General features: G+C 41.2%; 1 protein-coding gene across 4 annotated transcripts; it reads right to left on the reverse strand.

Moving 5' to 3' along the window:
• Positions 1-12: 12 nt before the first annotated feature.
• Positions 13-14160, reverse strand: LOC114881799. Of its 4 annotated transcripts, none has more exons than XM_029198679.2 (7): positions 14035-14160; positions 12597-12706; positions 9768-9869; positions 7581-7832; positions 6016-6225; positions 3861-3998; positions 13-1203 (listed from the first exon to the last, which is right to left on the reverse strand). In XM_029198679.2, exons 2-7 carry the CDS (start codon positions 12684-12686, stop codon positions 1138-1140), a joined length of 858 nt encoding a protein of 285 aa, XP_029054512.1. In that variant the 5' UTR covers positions 12687-12706; positions 14035-14160; the 3' UTR covers positions 13-1137. The 4 variants fall into 4 exon arrangements, with proteins under 4 accessions (XP_029054512.1, XP_029054520.1, XP_029054524.1 ...); XM_029198687.2 differs by having other exon boundaries at positions 14042-14156; XM_029198691.2 differs by lacking the exon at positions 14035-14160 and adding an exon at positions 13522-14028.
• Positions 14161-17820: the final 3660 nt, after the last annotated feature.

Below are 17820 nucleotides of genomic sequence, written 5' to 3' on the forward strand. Positions count from 1 at the left end.
AGGATTCTATCATTTTATGACAATAATATTTTATTATTTATTTACACTACAAAACAACAGGGACGATTTACAATAAAAGAGGCACACGTTAACGAACATATCAATCAACGGCAACCGTTCTCTTCATCGAAAGAACGATCATCGCTTCATACTGTAATGCGGTGAACAAACAGCCGGCCAGGTGTCGTTTAACAAAATTCTAGAAAAGATTCGATGTCAGACTGTCAATCGCTTAACATCTACGAAAATAATTTCAGATCGTGCTTATTTTTCTAGAAAGGTGCTGATGGTTCGGTGATTATCGACAGCCACTGCAGTCGTCGACCGGTTAACAATCGATCGCGGCTGTTCGGAAGGAAATCTATCTGATATCGATTAGGGGGAGTAGAAAAGAATGATCGATTCTTGGCACTGTTGCATTCTGGGAACAGTTATTATGTACAAGTTCACGCGAGATTCTACGCGATCCAAACGCTACTTTCGCGAGGCTGGGTGAGAAGTTACACCGACGTGCGCGTTTTACACGATTGATTTCTACAAAGCTGAAAACTTGATATGGAAGAAGAAAACGATCGAAACGCGTCCAGATTAAGTGGAATAACTAATCGTTACGTACTAATCCTTTTATAAATTAAAATTTTCAATTTCGACCATAATGTAACAATACGCATCGTGTAAAACGCACGATTTCTTTCGTCTCGACGAATCTCAACAGTGGGAACGTTAACTAGAGAACAGAACAGGCTATGATATACACAGAAAGAAAGAAGAAGGGTCGTAGAATCGTTGGAGGACGAGAAACAGGGAATGGGAAGTAGTCAGAGAAGTAGAGAAACGAAGAAGGACAAAAGGGAAACGAGGGCGTCAAGTATTACGATTTACAAGTGATTGCAAACACGAAGTCGCGAGGTTGGACTGTTTGAATAACGAGGACGATTCTCTACCATCGACGAGACAATTCGGACCTCGGGGACAAGGGGGCAACGTGTTGGCTGATTACGTTGCCAACGTCGTACCCGTGTTCCTGCGACAATAATTACGGCTCGACAATGGCTCCCACGTGGATCCAGATCATTTTTCAGGACCATCGGATCTTCTTGTTCACTTCCGCACACCTTTTGCCTCGCGTACCGAGCTCTAGATGATGGAAGTGATCAGTCTTGCCTTGAAATTGACGATACGCTCGCTCGTCGCTGCAAGACGCTGCAAAACATAAAAAAGAATCCTTCAATTACCATTGAAACGAAAGGTTTTCCATTTACCTCGACGTTTCTCGATCTTATCGATTCTGAACAATTTCTTATACAGCCGTATAGAATATTCAATTTTACCTAGAAGAACTGAACATTTGAATAGCTTAAATTCCATGACGCGCAGTTCGCTCTTTCTTGCATCTCATTGTTCGACTTCCTATAACGACAGACGTACCAGATTTCCCGCGTAGAGAAATGTTGCAACGCTTTCGAAGCCGCTTTCGACACTTTTTATCCACGCGACCAAAGTTTCACCGTGACCAACGAAAGAAACGATAACCGATTGGCCGTTTATTGTTCCGTCCGATCGAACTTGCTCTTTTCCAGAACGTTTCCGTTTTTCTTATATTCAATGTTGACGTTGAACCAAACGGATTCCACGCGACGCGTGAAGCGTGAACACTTTCCAGACAATGTTCGCCCCTCGGCGAACACGCTTGATGAAGATTACGCGTAAATAGCTCGATTAGCTCTAACAATTACTAGCTTCCTCTTTTGAAACATTGCACAATGTCGTTTTTCTGTCAACTCGTTTATCTTTCCTTTCTATATTAGAATTTTCTATAAATTGTTTCCCTTTAGTTATTTGATTATATAAAATTTCTAGTGCCACTGACCTCCACGTTCTTCCGATTAACACGATAATCAAAGCGTTCATCGAGTTGTAATAAAGACATTATTCAAGAAAAACAAGAAACTTGCTTGGATTCCGCTCAACTAGCCAATTCTTAGCGCGCACTGTTTTTCATCAGCTTTCTTCGCCTCACGTTCGAGCGAGTCATAAATGAAAGTGGCAGAAAAATGCCTCTTCATTTTTTCTTCATTAGTTAAACGAAAAGAATTACCGAAGATAGGAAAAATAATCGAGTTTGAATTTTCTGCAAAGATCGCGTTCATTTCTGAAACAGGTCAACGTTTTGCGGAATTGTTTGTATTAGAATATAAATTGCGATCAACGGCCTCTAACTAAGCAATTTCTAGCGTTTCTTTCGTCGATCAGTTTCGCTTTCGTTGAGGGTTCACCAGCGGAACGAGTCTCGACACGTGGGTGAGATAATTTTCTCATTTGAAATTTAGACTTCATCGTACAGAAAATCATACCGATTTTTCACTTCTCCGAATGGTAGTATATTTCAATAGTGTACCGGCACCATATGCTATGGACACGAGTGTCACCAGAAATGGATCATTATCAATTTTCACGAACCGCGAGCTGGTCAAGCGTGCCCCTGACGATATATCGTGCCACGAGCCACGTAGCAGTCGCTTGCATAAGTCAGCCAGCAAATGGACGAGCTATTTCATAGAGAAAGTCGCTTACATTTTTGCTGTCCATCGATCCTGACAGAGCTTACGTAATCACCCAGTTTAATATCTGGAACGCTCGCCAGACTTTTGACAAAATCTACACGCGTTCCCGATGCTGTTTGCACGAATCACTGATGAAATTGAGAAACTTCGTACGTTCCTCATCATCCTTCAATTGAAGAGAGGTTCGAGAAGCTACTCGAGAGACGGAATACTCTGAGTACAGATAACCGTTTATATAAACATATTTATATGAACTCGTCTACTTCAGATCAACCTGTTCTACGCTCGATTTTAAATAGAAAAAATGGAAATACCGGTTCTTATCGTACCATTATCGAAACTTCTTTTTTTTTATTAAGGTGGTACATTTATGATTTAATTCTTTGCTATATGATAAATTACACTCGAGTTGCAAGCTATATTATAAATACCTTTTGAATTATGCTAGATAACAAATGGAAAGTTTATCTAAAATATAGAACGTTTGTATTATAAATAATTGTAATTGTAGCGTGCGTACTACACACGGTTCTTTTCACTGTGGTAATAAACGTGTTAAAGGCGAAATATGCATAATATTTCAACTTTCTCTCTGCGCTTTAACATTTTAGCAGTGAGTATTTAACTCTAGTAAATGCAATTGCCGAGAGAATTATGAAAAAAAAATGTTTAATATAAAAAATATTGCGTTTAATGGTAATAAATCTTAGGTAGGTCGATTTCAATTTCATTTTCCCATAGGTAAATCGATTATGTAAAATCGCGTAAGAAAACAGCTCTATTTTCAAGCTCGTCCACGAGAGGACAATTTTGTCTTCTATTTGTTGAACACGCGATTGCGATACACGAATAGTCTTGAATCAGTTAATGACGCTTCGTTCGTGGCTCGTTAAACCGACTGGCCGGAAAATCCCGTGGAAAGTTTTCTTCGGTGATTTCGCTACGTGTCGTAATGTTTCTCGATTATTATGTTTTTTTTTTCCTTCATTGTTGTACCTCGATATCTTCTTCGCTCGGCTAAACATAATCGATTTCGAGCCATGAAGTTCGACCGTGCGGTTACCGCAATCGTAACGCTCGGCCAATCGAGTCTCATTCTCCTATTTGCTGTATTCGCGAAATGTTCTCCTGAACGATCATTGTGCAAGGCTTTTACGCATATTGAATTATTGAATTCTTTCGTCGTTGACAGTGAAGAATTATGATCGTGTGGTTTTGAGTATTTCAGGTTGCGAATCCGTCGCATGATTTATTACTTATATTAAAAAACAAAAGAAAATTCAACTAGAGACTTACAAGAATGAGGTCCTGGATGAGGTTCGATATTCCTCTGTTCGCGATGACGAAGAGCCTAGTGACTGGTCCAGGAACCGCTTCCGGTGGTTCCTCTACCTTACCAGTGCCATGCGAGGCACTTCCGCTACCCGCCACCAGCTGCAAACAATCAAATTTCTCGTTAACGCCGCATCGAAGCAAAGAGTTTCGTTCTCAAGGGTCAATACAAAGAGAGAAAGTGGATTAGAGAACAAGTCATTTAGATCGTTCCTTTCGTCATCGATCATCGTGCGAACATTCTTATGTTTGATGTCTAATTAGGAAGATAATTGCGGTGTGTAGTTCAGCTCCACGTCCAGCTCCACCGCTCCCGACACTACGGTGCTTTTACATCCTGAATCCTAATTGCGATCCATCGATCTTGCTGCTACGATCCTTAAGTGCTCTCCTGCGACTCGTGACATTGTTTCGAACATCTTTACAAAACTGTCCATACCACTTTATTTTTAACGAAATTGCTTGTGAAAAATGTATCTCAAGTAACTGGTGGTATGGACAGGCTACAGGTGCACCCAGAACTATAAAACATGTTCACCAGGACCCAGATGGACAAATCAGATTACTGTGATAATTACAAGGCAGCATGACGATCATACTTACCATCTCCTCGAACAATCTGGTGCCAGATACGTACACCTCCATCCATAAGTCATCGACCACTTGTATAAACGAAGAAGAATGCAAAATAAATGATGGGCTCATCGACTTATGAACGGAGATATACCGTGCTATCAATTTGCTACTAAAAATAATGATTCGTGTAACGTGATTAGACGATCCTATTTCATTTCATTCGAGGTGACAATCGATAAGAAACAACTCCCGGTACGGTGCAATGGACGAGTACGAGGCTACGACAACGAAAAAATAGGCAAACGATCAACGATTGCCATGTGACTGCGGCTCGAGAATCAGCTGGGATGTCCATCAAGCCGGTTGCTTCGTCGAGGGTGTTTAAAGTTGGTGGTCGCGTCGGGACCGTTGGCCGGGTGGAACGAATGGAGAGAGGGTGTTTTTCGGACGATAGAATTCGGGGGTTTTATACAGAGGGTGGTTCATTTCTCCAGACACGATTACGATTACGGTTAGTGGGAAGATGCGATGACGATCGGTATTAGTGATCTACGAATCGAGGGACTAAAAGGTGGCAACAATCTTAATTCTTCTCTCCTTAAATATAGGCAATCGAGTAGCCATTAATATTTTAATATTTAAAATTTTTATTTTGAAAACATAGAAATGTCAATATTGCATGCCTTTAGTCGCCCGAAAGGGAACCATTCGATTGATTAGTGACAATGATGATAGATAACAAGAAAACGTGGCTGTACACTGGGAGATGCACGTGGCAAGAATTGCGTGCCAATTTTAGAATCATCTTTACGTCACTCCAAGCAAATATTTGAAGCTAAGATTCTAGCTTGCAATATATGCACGATCAAGGCGAAGGAGATCGAAGAACAGGTATAGATACAAGGAATACAAGCTGACGAATAGAGATGAGATGGCGAAGATCAGATAGAAGATGATAGGTGAAGTGGTTAAGTAAACGGAACAAGAAAAGCAAACGAAGAGGAAGGTGCAGAACGAACAACAGGCGATATACGTCAGCCACGTGCGAGGATTATGACATGCAGAGGTGTTAAGTACACGATTCATAGCTTGCAGACCTTTGAAATGTTTCTTTCGTTGAATCATCATGAAACTGCGATTACCATTTTTGTTTGAAACGTGTTTAAAGTATTATAGCATGGCGCGCGATTAATTAAGAAACGAAAACTAATGATCTATTTATCATTATTTTTGCTATCTGCAAAGCCATATGAAAGTGAATAGAAAGCAAGAAAGGAGTCTCGTCGACCCAGAGAGAAATAGAAATAGAAACGGTGAAAGAAGCCAGGTCTAATGAGAACAATAAACACGATGTTCCAGCGTGGCGAGATTCAGAGAGGGGTGACTGAAAATCGCGAAGCCGGAAGCTGTCTGGCTTCCGTTCACCGGGACGGATTAAAAAGATGATAGAGAGAGAGAGAGAGAGAGAGAGAGAGAGTCGTGCAGAGTTTGATTTTTTGTTTTGGCAGTGTCCGTTCGGTTCTGCTCGGAAGGATTGGCGTACCGGTGGTAAGTTTCCGGTTCCTGACGCGGCCGGTGCGCTGGTCGAGGATCCCGCCGTGGTCGAGGAACCAGCTGGAGCGGCAGCAGGGGCGGCACCTTGGGGGACAGGGCCCAAGTCCCGAGAGGCGCTTAAACCGAGCCCTAGGCTCTGCGTACCTGCCACCACGCGGTACACCGTGCCCGCCGCTCTTGCCGCCCCGTCGGCCGCTTGCTATACGAGAACAGACACGAGAAACTTTCGTTTACTGATCCGCTCTTCAGCTACACAAGCCTGTCTTTATTTTTGTTTTGTTAGAATTCTTTAGTTTTCCTCCAGTCACACTGTTATCTTTGCCCTCCGCTGCTACCACGAGTCGCTCGAATCTCCTGTAAAGGGGCTGAAAGTTTGTTCTTTAACTAGCGGATGATACGCGTCCGTTCATCTGGGACCTTCTTCTTTCGATCGATGTCTTTGAACGATCGAACAGTTTATTCGTGTTAATTGGGTATGATGGTTGTTTGTTGGTTCGGTGAAAAGTGGAGACCGAGGCTGCTAGTTTGCAGAGTGTAGGTTTCAAGAGAATGGACGGTAGCTTATCGTGGACATAAATGGAAGTCGATCTAGGAACTAGTACTGTATCATTTCGATTAGTCATTCCCAATCACCTGGGTCTTTGGTGTACGTGACAATTGGTCGTGAATGGATAAATACAAGAATTGAACTCTAGAAATAGATACGTTAGATAATCAAAATGGTTAATAATGTTATTAAGCAAAATTTCAAAGACTACAATAACCTTAGAAAATCTCGAAAATATTAGTTTAAAACTCAATTAACCAAATTTTTCTCGAATAGAAGTAATTAAACCGACTACCGGAGTCGAAGAGCCTAATAATAATCGGTACCTGTTGTATCAGAAACAACTATTCGAACGCGTTATATCCTGCTGGATTACTTTCTACTGCAATTCTATTATTACTATTTTCATTGCTGACGATCTAAAACACCGTAGACACTCTACTCTAATTCCTTGATTCAGTTATGAGAAACTTCTAGTCATTTCATAACTAGTATTCCTTTTTTTCTCAAATGCAAAGCAACAAAGAAAAAATGTCAGGGATTATTTTTTCCATCTATTAAAATATTCATATTCTTCTGAAACGAATCGCGAACAAGGCTGTTAATTCTTCAAAAGGACAGGTCGTGCTTAGGTCAAGAACCTTGATGTAATAACCGGGCGAGCCGGCTGGTTAATTTCATTCGAAACCTTCGACAATGCCTCAAGTAGTTGCCCTTGTCTTATGAATTATATTCTTTTTTTCTACATGAATATTAAATATCCCACAGGTTACGATGTATTATTAAACCTTGTTTTACTTGTCGAACATCTTTTTATGCTCATTACATTTTTTTGTATCTGTTTTTTAATTAGGAAGTTGCTGTGAAAACAATGAGCCGTTTGACACTGAATATGTTAATTAAACTTTTCATAAGATACGCAGACTAACCGAAGTCTCCACTTTTCAGCCATCATTCAGAAAGAATTCAACTCGAGGAAGTATTTGCAGGGAATGTAGATAACTCACCCTGATAATGTCGAACAGGAAGTTGCCCGAGCCAGCGCCGCTACCGGACTTGTCCCCAGACGCGCCGAAACCAAAGTTGAGGAACCTCTTGTTCCTGTTCTCGTCGTCCTCTGCTTCCACTTCGTCCAACGGCGTCAGAGGTGCCACTGAATCATCGTTTCCTTGCTCGTCCGCGAATTGCACTTTCACCTCGTTGTTCTGCGACTCCGCCGCCACCTCGTTCACCCTGTCCTCCGCTTCCGGGTTCACGTCCTGTAAAGTACAAGTTTCACGGTCGACATCTTCGAAGCGGGTTTCGAAAAGCATCGTCGATCGATCGCCGACAAATTCGAGAGAAATGAATATTTATAGAGAAATTTATTCGACGGCGATCGAACGACAATTCAAGGACGGTGCATTCGGGTCAAAAGGGGGATGAAGCGTGCGACGCGTATTCTAGCGATGTCTCGTAATCGGGAAACGCGTCGATCAGGGTAATTATTGGTGAAGGACTTTGGCAAGCAACGGACGTAAATAGAAGCTCTATTGAATAGAAAAACACATAATTAACATCCGACGATTCTCAACTTTGATTGGACATTAGCAACGTTTGAATGTTGAGTATCATCGAGGTACGTCGATTCGTTTCGATTAAGCTCCGTGGTTCTACGATCGTTAGAAACAGAATTGTTGCCGCTTACGGGGTGCAGAACGCTCGAATCACATCTGACCTTTTTGCGATTCCTTTGAAAACACCCCAGTGAACTGGTCACAAATGAAAGCCACCTAACCGATCGATCGTCGATATAACAGACGTATTCGATAGAGGATGAAAAGAAATGATAGGTCATCGACTTTTCAGAAGGCCAACATTGATACGATACGAAAGTTTGAATGATCAGCGAAGAAGAAGAAAGTCGGAAACAGAACAAGAAGAGTACACCTCCCCTGTCGTCTCCATTGAAGGCACATAAAAAATGAAGGCAGACGAGAGATAAATAGACAGACAGATAGACAGATAGATAAGACGAAAAAACGATTTTGATACACACAAGTGAACGCACACAGAAGAAGAAGAACAGTTAGCAGACAAAGAAGATGGCTGAGTGTTTTTAGAGTTTTTCGCTCCCGCAGCAGTCACGATTGCGCGGTGGTCGTCCTTGCCGGTACATCGAGGAATTTAATCTTCCTTTGGTTCATTGACCTCCAAACGTGTTACCGAGCTGGCCAGCAAACAACGATCAAGCGATCGTGTTGCTGACGTCGGTCGTCCCCTCAGCGTTCTGGATGGACGACTCGGTGGTGGTCGTGGTGCTATTGGGTGATTCGGTGTCCTCGTCTTCGTCCGGTGGATACGTCGGCAAGGATATCGAGACTCTACCGTTCGAACTGGTCGGTTTCGTCCCATCGACGTCGAAATCATAGTCGTCGAAGGGTGACGCGGCGGTCGCCGTCGATCCGCCTTTCGACGAACTTCCGGTTGCCCCGGGACGATTATTGCCCAGGAAATTGCGCAGCACGACCGGCCCTAGCGCTCGGATGATTTCCGCTACTATCGCATTCACCTTATCTTCGACCATCTAGAAAACAACAGCTCTTAGCTGGCTCGGTCTACGTCCAGTTCTTTCTCGTCTCACTTTTTTTTTTTTTTTTTTTTTGGATTCTGATCTTTTGTCCCAATTTTGGGGGTTGTCGATGAATCGTGGCACGTGAGACGTTCTTTAAATAGGGATAGTCTTTGTTTCGGTCGAAATTATCCATCCATGGGAATGAGTTTTTGAGCAATTTTGATTCGAGTCAACCTTCGAAGCAGTCGAGGAGGTAATACCATTAAATCGAGGAATCAACTGTAACGCGATCAATTAACGGATCATTTGAAAGGTATTTGTTTCAGTGATTAATAGAGTGAACAAACGCGGTTATACAATCGGAGTGGGAAACGGGAAACTTTAGCGTGAATCGTGAATCGAACGTGCAACTTTCTTGACAGGAATGCCGATTCGCTGCGAGCAATTTCTCCTCCGCTTTGAATCGACGCAAGATTACCAATCAAATTTCTCTACCATCTGACGATGGAAAATTTCTCGTGTCAGACGTACGCACGGGTGTTAAGGACGCGCAAGGTCCTGTTAAGGGGGTGTTAAAAAGGAACGTTTGGTCCTGGCCGTCTGCAGGATTTCACTGCGTTCTTGTTCAGCAGCGGCTCACCTGAGATACCTCTGGGAACAGTTCGCGCAGGATACCGATCGTCCTTTTGCTCCTGAGGGCGGTCTCGTTGTCAGCTTCGACCATCACCAGTCGATCTAGTGCCTGAAAAAAGTTTCCCTTTGTCCCTACAAACTGTTTCTTTTCACCATTTCATTCATCGAAAGATATCTCTGTCGATTTCTTTTCCTCTTTCAGAATTCTAGTTTCTTCAGCCGTTGCTCTCGATATCGGCGAGTATAAGGAAGAGTTCCAGAGCGTATAATTTGCTCTGGAAGCCGATCGAAAGTATCGGACAGTGTTAAAGTAATATTATGTTGCGTAATTTTGCGAATCAAGTGGTAGGAGAGAGACGTTAGCTCGGACGGAACTGTCCGAGCACGTTTACCTTGTTTCTAAATGGCAATTTTCAAATTACGTAAAATCAGTGGGGAACACGTGGCGGCTGTATAACTGGACGGCGATAAAATTCAGTAGCAAAGAGATCGTAAACTTGTGAACGGTGATAATCCACGGGAAATTGCATCGTTAAACAAGATTCCACGTTATTACAGGAATACACGTTGCTATTGTAACGAGAAGCTTTGTAATACCGATTGTCTGATCCTAGTTGCTCGAATTACATGAAGAGAAATAAATTGCTTGAACCGTGACATAGAATATTTCATTTTGAAAATGAAGTTGTCGCGTTGACGCAAACCATTCGATAAATTTAATCGTACCGTCTTGGACGGTCAGCGGACTCAAAAGTTGCTCAACCTGGTTACCATGGTTCACTTTCCCTCAGACCACGCTCACATTCGAGCAGCTGTTACGCTATTCGTCCCCGTGTCTTATCCTTACGGTCGCAATTACTTTTTCCTTCGTCACAATCTCCACTTTACTCTGAATTCATCTGGCGATTTTATGTTACAATCGCGGTGAACACGTTCGAATTTAACGATCGATTACATCAGATCTTTTTAGAATAAATATATCCTATTATTTCAGGCTGTATATTTTATAGACAGTCAGACTTGAACGCGTATAGTTTTCACGAGTACTCGCTTGACCATGCGTTGATGTCTCCAGCGTTCGTAGGTTTATTCAGCTGAATCGAACCATTCTAACGCAATAATTAGTTCGAAAATGAATGTAATGGGCACCACTGGTACGCGTGGTGTTTATAGAATCGCAGATCGGAACACGCGTGCACGTGAACGCGTGTACGTTTACGCACGCGCTTTCCATTGGGCACCGATCGACCGAAGAAAGTGTCCGGTGTAACTCTGTAAGTGTTCGCGGCCAGTGAAAGTGTCGGGCCAAAGAAGAGAGCCGCACGAACCTCCTGCCTTTTCGTTTGGACCCTGTACTTCATCGTTCGTGAACCGACACTTGCCTAACCTTTCCTCTTAATAATCATTTCTCGGCAATTACAGATCCACTTTCGATGATCAACCTCGAGAATAACCTTCTGCCTCGAACGATCGACGGCTTACCCGATCTCGTGAAATTTATGACAGGATTTATGTTAATTTATTGCCAATACTCTGGGGGCAATTGTAGGAATAATGAATAAAATTTCAAAATCATACGAAAGCATTTAGACCACATCGAAGAATATAAATAGCGAGAAAGTTTCTCAATAAGTTAACATCAGTTCAAGGAAAGAGAAAAGAGTCAAAATGTTTTGAAACGGAGCCAGATTCTTCCAATAATCTATCCACGAACGCGACTGATATTTCACCATCTTACTCTCTCAATGTCACCACTGTTAATCAATTAAGATATTTACACATAAATGATTATTTTGTCCTCCCAAAGTGCTTCCAAAGCTAATTCATTAAATGTCAAATTCGTGGATTTCGAGGATGAAACACTTCGTCATCCAAAGCAAACACGTTTTACATCATTACAAGTTCTGTTTTTGAACGAAAATCAAGTAATGCAAGACGAAGGAGTTGAATTCTCGCAAAAAGACGAATATCTCGAAGTCTTCCTAAGACGTGTTTGTTCATCCCGAGGTCGTAACACTCGGCTCGAGTGAAAGACGTCTAGCATGATCGAAAGTGAAACATCATCTCCGGTCCAATGATCGTTTCGTTGAACCACGAAATCGAAGCGAGAACTTTCGCAAACGATTGACGGACGCTTCTCTATGCCTTAATTAACCGCACATCGTTTGTCGCGGTGATTCGTTAAGTTCCGCGAGCGGAAACCGCTACTTTCTCCGATTCCGGTGATCTTCACTGATAAGAGGATCGTCAGTCGACTGTAACTAAGATATAACGTGCATTATGGTGGCCCAGTGACACAGAGAAAGCGATCGTAACACCAATTATGCAACCTTGGATCGAAGGAGAGCTGCTGAAACCCTTTCGGAGAATCGGAACGACCGCACGAGTTTCCTAAAACCTAGGCGAAAAGTGCGTGAACGGAATTTCTGAAGAACGGAGTAAGATTGCGATCTTTTAGGTCAATAACGCAAGGAAAAGGAGCAATGACTCGACGAAATTTATTCCTTGCAACTCGAATTATTACCTCTCTAAAATTTATTCGTCTACCCTTTTGCAAAGAATAGCATACGATATCCGAATTCTTTCGAAGATAAATTATTCATGATCAAGCATGTGCCTAAATATCAAGGTAATTTCACACGAGGTGAATGAAAAATAAGCCTCGATCGCGAGAGACGCCCGCTACTCGAGTTCCTTCGAAGCTGAATTAATCCACCTCGATGGAATTCGATCTTAATCGCGTGTCTGCAGTGTCAAGGTAGCTTCACAAAAGACGAACTAAAATTAAGCCGAGAGTAAAACCCTTTCCCTGACGAAGGTTCTTCGATGGACTTACCTCGGACCGAAAACGTTCTCCTTCGGGAACCGGATGCGAGCCGACCAAAGCCACGCACATAGCGCTTGCCAAAAGGACGATGAGTTTCATGTTTTTCTCGAATGGTATATCTGAAAGAAAATAGAATATCGTTAATAATATTTTCTCAGTTGGATTGTTGCTCGACTGTGTCGTTTGTTCGAAGAAACTAGCTTCCGTCTTCCTTTCATTTTTATTTCTCTGATTCTGGTTGATAATGTTAATGTATCTTCCGTGTTCTGTAATGAGAAACACGTGTTCCTCGTCGGATGATTCGACGGTACGGAAGCGTTTCGAAAGGATTCTGAGGAAAATGGAGAAGAAGGTGAAGGAGTCACGGCGATGCTCGAAGAGAGGGAAGCTCTCCTTTCTCGAGCTCGGATCCAAACTATCACTTTCGACCGAATGAAAGTGGAGAACGTTGCCATCTTCAATGCAAAGATTCCCGAGAAAGGATTGTCTAACAGCGGTGACAGTGAAATAAAATTCCCGAATCTCTCGTCATTTGATTCACGTAAAAAATTTCAACGTCTGTCGCGTAGCGTGAATAGTGCAATAGAAATTCAGATGCAACTACTATTCCATGCGGCGAACAATAACGAACAGACGGAATATAATGATGGCATCGAGGCAATATAGATTCAACACGCACCTCTTCGCAACCGATGGTGCAACGTTTCGAGGTCAAATATCGTCTACCACCGTCAATTATTCGTCATTCTTTAAAAGCTTGACTCTAAATTATCGTTATGATCAAAGAAAATAAGCTTCAAAATTTTAATTCTATTTCTATTTATATTTGAATGCTCGAATCGTGATGGATTACCTTCTCCCTCCCCCCAAAAAGGAAAAATCTCTCACATTATTTAAAAAAGTAAACTAATCATACAGAAATTATGACGTCTACCAAATTTTTCCTTAAATGAAAATCAGTCGAATCACGGCAGTTGGTTTGGCAGAAGAATCGAAGAACTACCGCACGTGTTCAGCAAGATCGTCCAAAGTCACAGTTCGATGGAAACCGCGTTTTCCACGAGCAGGACGGTCACGAGTCTCGATTTTCTCTTTGAGCTGGTTACACACGGCGATAGAACCACTTCACGATTTTCACTGCAGTAATTCTTAATCACCCTTTCGAGCGGGGTAACTCGAGAAGGAACACTCTGCTCACCAGGGGAACAATCGAGTAAAATAATTATTTTACAAAACAAGAAAAGAAAAACGAGAAAGAAAAGCCTGTGAAAAATTTGGAATAAAAATCATTGAACTCTCGATGGTTTCTTTTCCCTCACTGATCTCATCTAGCTCGTCACGTGGTGCCGACTTTTTATTTTATTTTTTTATCTTTTCTCTCGACTTCTCGTTCACTTAGGATTGTTAAAGAAAACAAAACGACGCACGAGTCGCGATCGGAACTCACCACACACCGAATCGTAATCCGTCACACGGTTAATTTGAACTGGCCGCTTTGTTAAAGAGGACCCAAAAGGAGCTCTCGCCGGCTCCTGCTCTCTTCGGCTTTTCTGTAACTGTCTGTGTAACGGAGCTTAGTGAGCGGCTTTTATTAGAAGGAGGGGCCTGGCGCCACCTCCACGGTACACTTAAGCCTCCGTTCTCTCTGTTTCTCTTTCCTCTGCTCCCAACTTTGCTGATCCTGAAGAAGGGATCGTCGACGACCGGATGCTTCTGCTTCACGAGATATCCTCGTGTTGCTTGGCCCTGAAGATGAACGGGACGGAAGCTGATCGAGGATCGATCGATCGTTATCGTCCCAGGGCCACAGGGACGATTGATTTAACCTTTGGCTACAGGTTCAGCTAAGAGTAGAGTTTATTTTTTCATTTTATGCAGAAAGCGTCTACCAGTTGCTCAGATTTTATTGTGGACTGTATTTTTATTAACAGGAAGTATTAACCGCTTATTACGTAACGAGAAATGTGACACACGTTTTCTAAATAGATGCACATTGACGTAGTGTTACTTTTATTCACATTATTCTAGATCGTAAAACTGGTTCTTTTTCGCCCCTCTCTCTCTAGAAAAAGGAAGTCGAAAAGCTATATAAAGCCGTGAAAGAGTTCATTAAAAAAGATTATTTTCCTTTCGGACGTCGTCAAGTACACTGGACTCTGAAATGAAGTTTCGATAGAAATTATCAAATATTACAGCTTTTTTTTTTACAGAAGATAATCACAGTACATTTTGCTCTTGCCTAGTCAGACACAGAAATTAACAACGATTATTTCTAATTATCACAAAATACAATGTTTCGTAATCTGCTTCCAAGAAAGGATAAATTTTGCAAAATAATAGTTGAAAATTTAGTTCATAGAATTATATAAGGTATCAAAGCATACCGATTTTTCTTTTGACAAAAGAATAGAATTTTTTTGTAGTCGGATACAAAAATCATCAGCGTTCTTCTAGCAATTACCGTCGGTGTGACTCAAACCGAAAACAATAGCTTCTTAACGGTTAATTAGAGTGTCCCAAACGAAACTTTCCACCAATTATTCGTAAACTAGTACTGCGTCGAGTGCGCACCGGTTAAATCAGACTTATCTCGATAAGCTGACGGTGGTGCTTTCTCCGGGGAACGTTTCCAGTTTCGTTCTCTGTTTCACCGACCTTGTTGCGTGTCGCATCCAGTGAAAATTCCATTAAGATCCCGAGCAGATCTGCATTGCGGTGCCTCTGGAACCGCGAAACTTTCGTTCCAGATTATTGCCCAATTGTTCGCACCAACAGAGACGGTAGAAATTTCACGGAAACCGTGAAATCTTGGTGACAACGTTCACCTTTATCGTTCTGTGCTTTTTAGAAAGATTTCTAACAATAAATCTAATATATTATTTAGCTCATTCTGGTCCGGAGCGATTTTACGATATTTTCATAGGAACATAAAAGATACCATTGTCGAACGCAATGGTTCAAAATCGTCCAACAAAGGTTTCTAGTTTTCGAAAATGCAGATGTCTCAATACCACGAAATCAAGATAAAAGCGACTTTTAAAATTACTTTGAAGGCTAATTAATCGCCGTGTTGTGGCAACAGTGCTCTTCCTACAGCTATAATTTTGTCCAGGAAGAATTAATGTTTTTCGGGGAATCCAGGGAGCAGAAAACCTATTAAGCAACGACATTAACCAGGAAATTTGAAGCAACCTGAACCTTGAACTGGTTCGTAAACAAAACTTATGTACCTTCTCCATTTTTCTCGAGTTTAATACCGCGAACAAAATTAATTCAGACGTCTAACAGATTCTCTAACGATCGTATGCAAATTCGTGTCTAATTTGAATATGTTCTTCCTCGAACTGTGGGGTTCTTACTTTATCGAAGGGTAATAAGAACAAATACTAGAACGATGTAATCCGTAATGGCTACTATTGTAAATGTTGTCCATATATTACGTTTCTTCATGGAAATTATAAACGTCTTTGAAGTTTGCCCCATTACGACGCTTCCGCTTGTTATTTGTCAGCAAGGTGAACGACAGGAATGAGAGGAAGAACGATCATTATTCATTCGCTAATGACACTGGAAACCTACCAATCGTGTCATCTATCATGTGAGAACGAATAATTTAAAAAAGCACACAATGGAACATGGTAAACGTAAAACGATTTTCCTGTTTTGCCTGCAAGAGTCCTTTGAAAAGTATTATTCAGGAAAATATTTAATAAATTTGTGCTTCTCTTTTGTTTTATCTTGAATAACAAGAAAACCGAGAAAACAATATTCTAATGAGATAGTTGATTGAAGGTGTGTCGTTAATTGCTCGTTCCGGTGTTATCAAAAACATTCCTGGAAGAACTTTCAACGTTATGCAACTTTTACTTTCATGCACGATTTGATTTCGCTTTCATCGATCTTTCGACGGGATAATGGTCCTGGTTCGACCACATTCTTTGCACACTGAAGCATCATTCTCTGACTAGCATTTCTATGTTGCGAAACGAACTTTATCAATTTAATTGATTCTACTACTTGATTATGTATCAGTAACAATGGCACAAAAAATAAGATCACAAATAACATGATCATCCTTGGAACAAACGAGATTAGAAGATAAAATAATTTTTAACAAGAAATACAACCGACTTTGAGATGCTCTAAAAAGTGTAAAATAATTTATATTTTATTTATACAACGACGTGACAGTTATTAATAAAACCTCTTGCTGTGTTAATAAAGTGCGCTAAAAGGTATGAAATAATTTCTATTTTATCTATAGTATAATAATCGATAAATAGTATACTAAATACATTTCAACCCTTTCGGAGGAGGCGAAGAAATTAAAAATACCCGAATAAACGATGCTGCCCGTTAAAAAATGATACGAGCAATTCTTTTATTTTCAATAGTAACGGTAAGTACCTTGATTTATATATGTTGGTCTGTCGGAAACGCAATATTTGGTTATTTATTTACGAAAGTATATCGTAAAATGGATACCAGTTGACCACGTAACTCCTTTTTACCATGATGGTTCCGGTACCGCTTATCCGAGGAAACCGTCGGAGAAAATGAACAAAATGTTTGATTCAAACGTTCGACGTACACAGGAAGTATCTCGAAAAGTACCAAGTCCTGTGTAAGAGATATATTCAGAGATAAGCCATGTAAAATCTAAGTGACAACAATATTTATCAATTACCGTTATACATTTTTATCATTTTGGCATACTACAACTGAAATATTTTCAATCAGCAAGGATAATTCAGCAAATGACTCTGCAAAATTGCAATAATTGCACCGCGTGTTTTTCTAAATTACCACTTCCAATTAATTTCTTCGTTTGAACAGTGTGTTTTTCGTCGTCGATAATTCCAGTCACGAAATTTCCTGGATACTACGATTCTAATGAATCGTTGGCGCAACCTCGCGATGCGACCACGATTTCGTTGTTGCTTCTAATGAATTTTTCAGGATAGAGCGTTTTCCGTGGCCAATGAAACTGGTACGAGCGCAAACACTTGATAAATAATTAACGACGTTCTATCAGATAACAGGCAACAGGTGCCGGCGGTCTATTGGTGTAGGAAGGTTGGAAGGTGAAATAGAAGAATTCCTTGTTCCTACTCTAGAAACTCACGAATGGGCCAAGGACTAACAATGATACACTTACAAAATCAGGTTGAGTCATTTTTTTTTTGTTCATATTTCCGTGCAATGGAATGGCTTTCGACGATGACGCTAGATT

This window comes from Osmia bicornis, chromosome 1 (genome assembly GCF_907164935.1).
Source record: "Osmia bicornis bicornis chromosome 1, iOsmBic2.1, whole genome shotgun sequence".
NCBI lineage: Eukaryota > Metazoa > Arthropoda > Insecta > Hymenoptera > Megachilidae > Osmia > Osmia bicornis.

Excerpts from the sequence above, each read along its gene's own strand:
- LOC114881799 (XM_029198673.2), bottom strand. The coding sequence starts at position 8,982 with ATGATTTCGACGTCGATGGGACGAAACCGACCAGTTCGAACGGTAGAG. Across the intron at positions 6,226-7,580 it reads TCCTGTTCGACATTATCAGG|CAAGCGGCCGACGGGGCGGC; the intron begins GTGAGTTATCTA and ends GTTCTCGTATAG. Across the intron at positions 3,999-6,015 it reads GAACCGGAAACTTACCACCG|CTGGTGGCGGGTAGCGGAAG; the intron begins GTACGCCAATCC and ends GATTGTTTGCAG.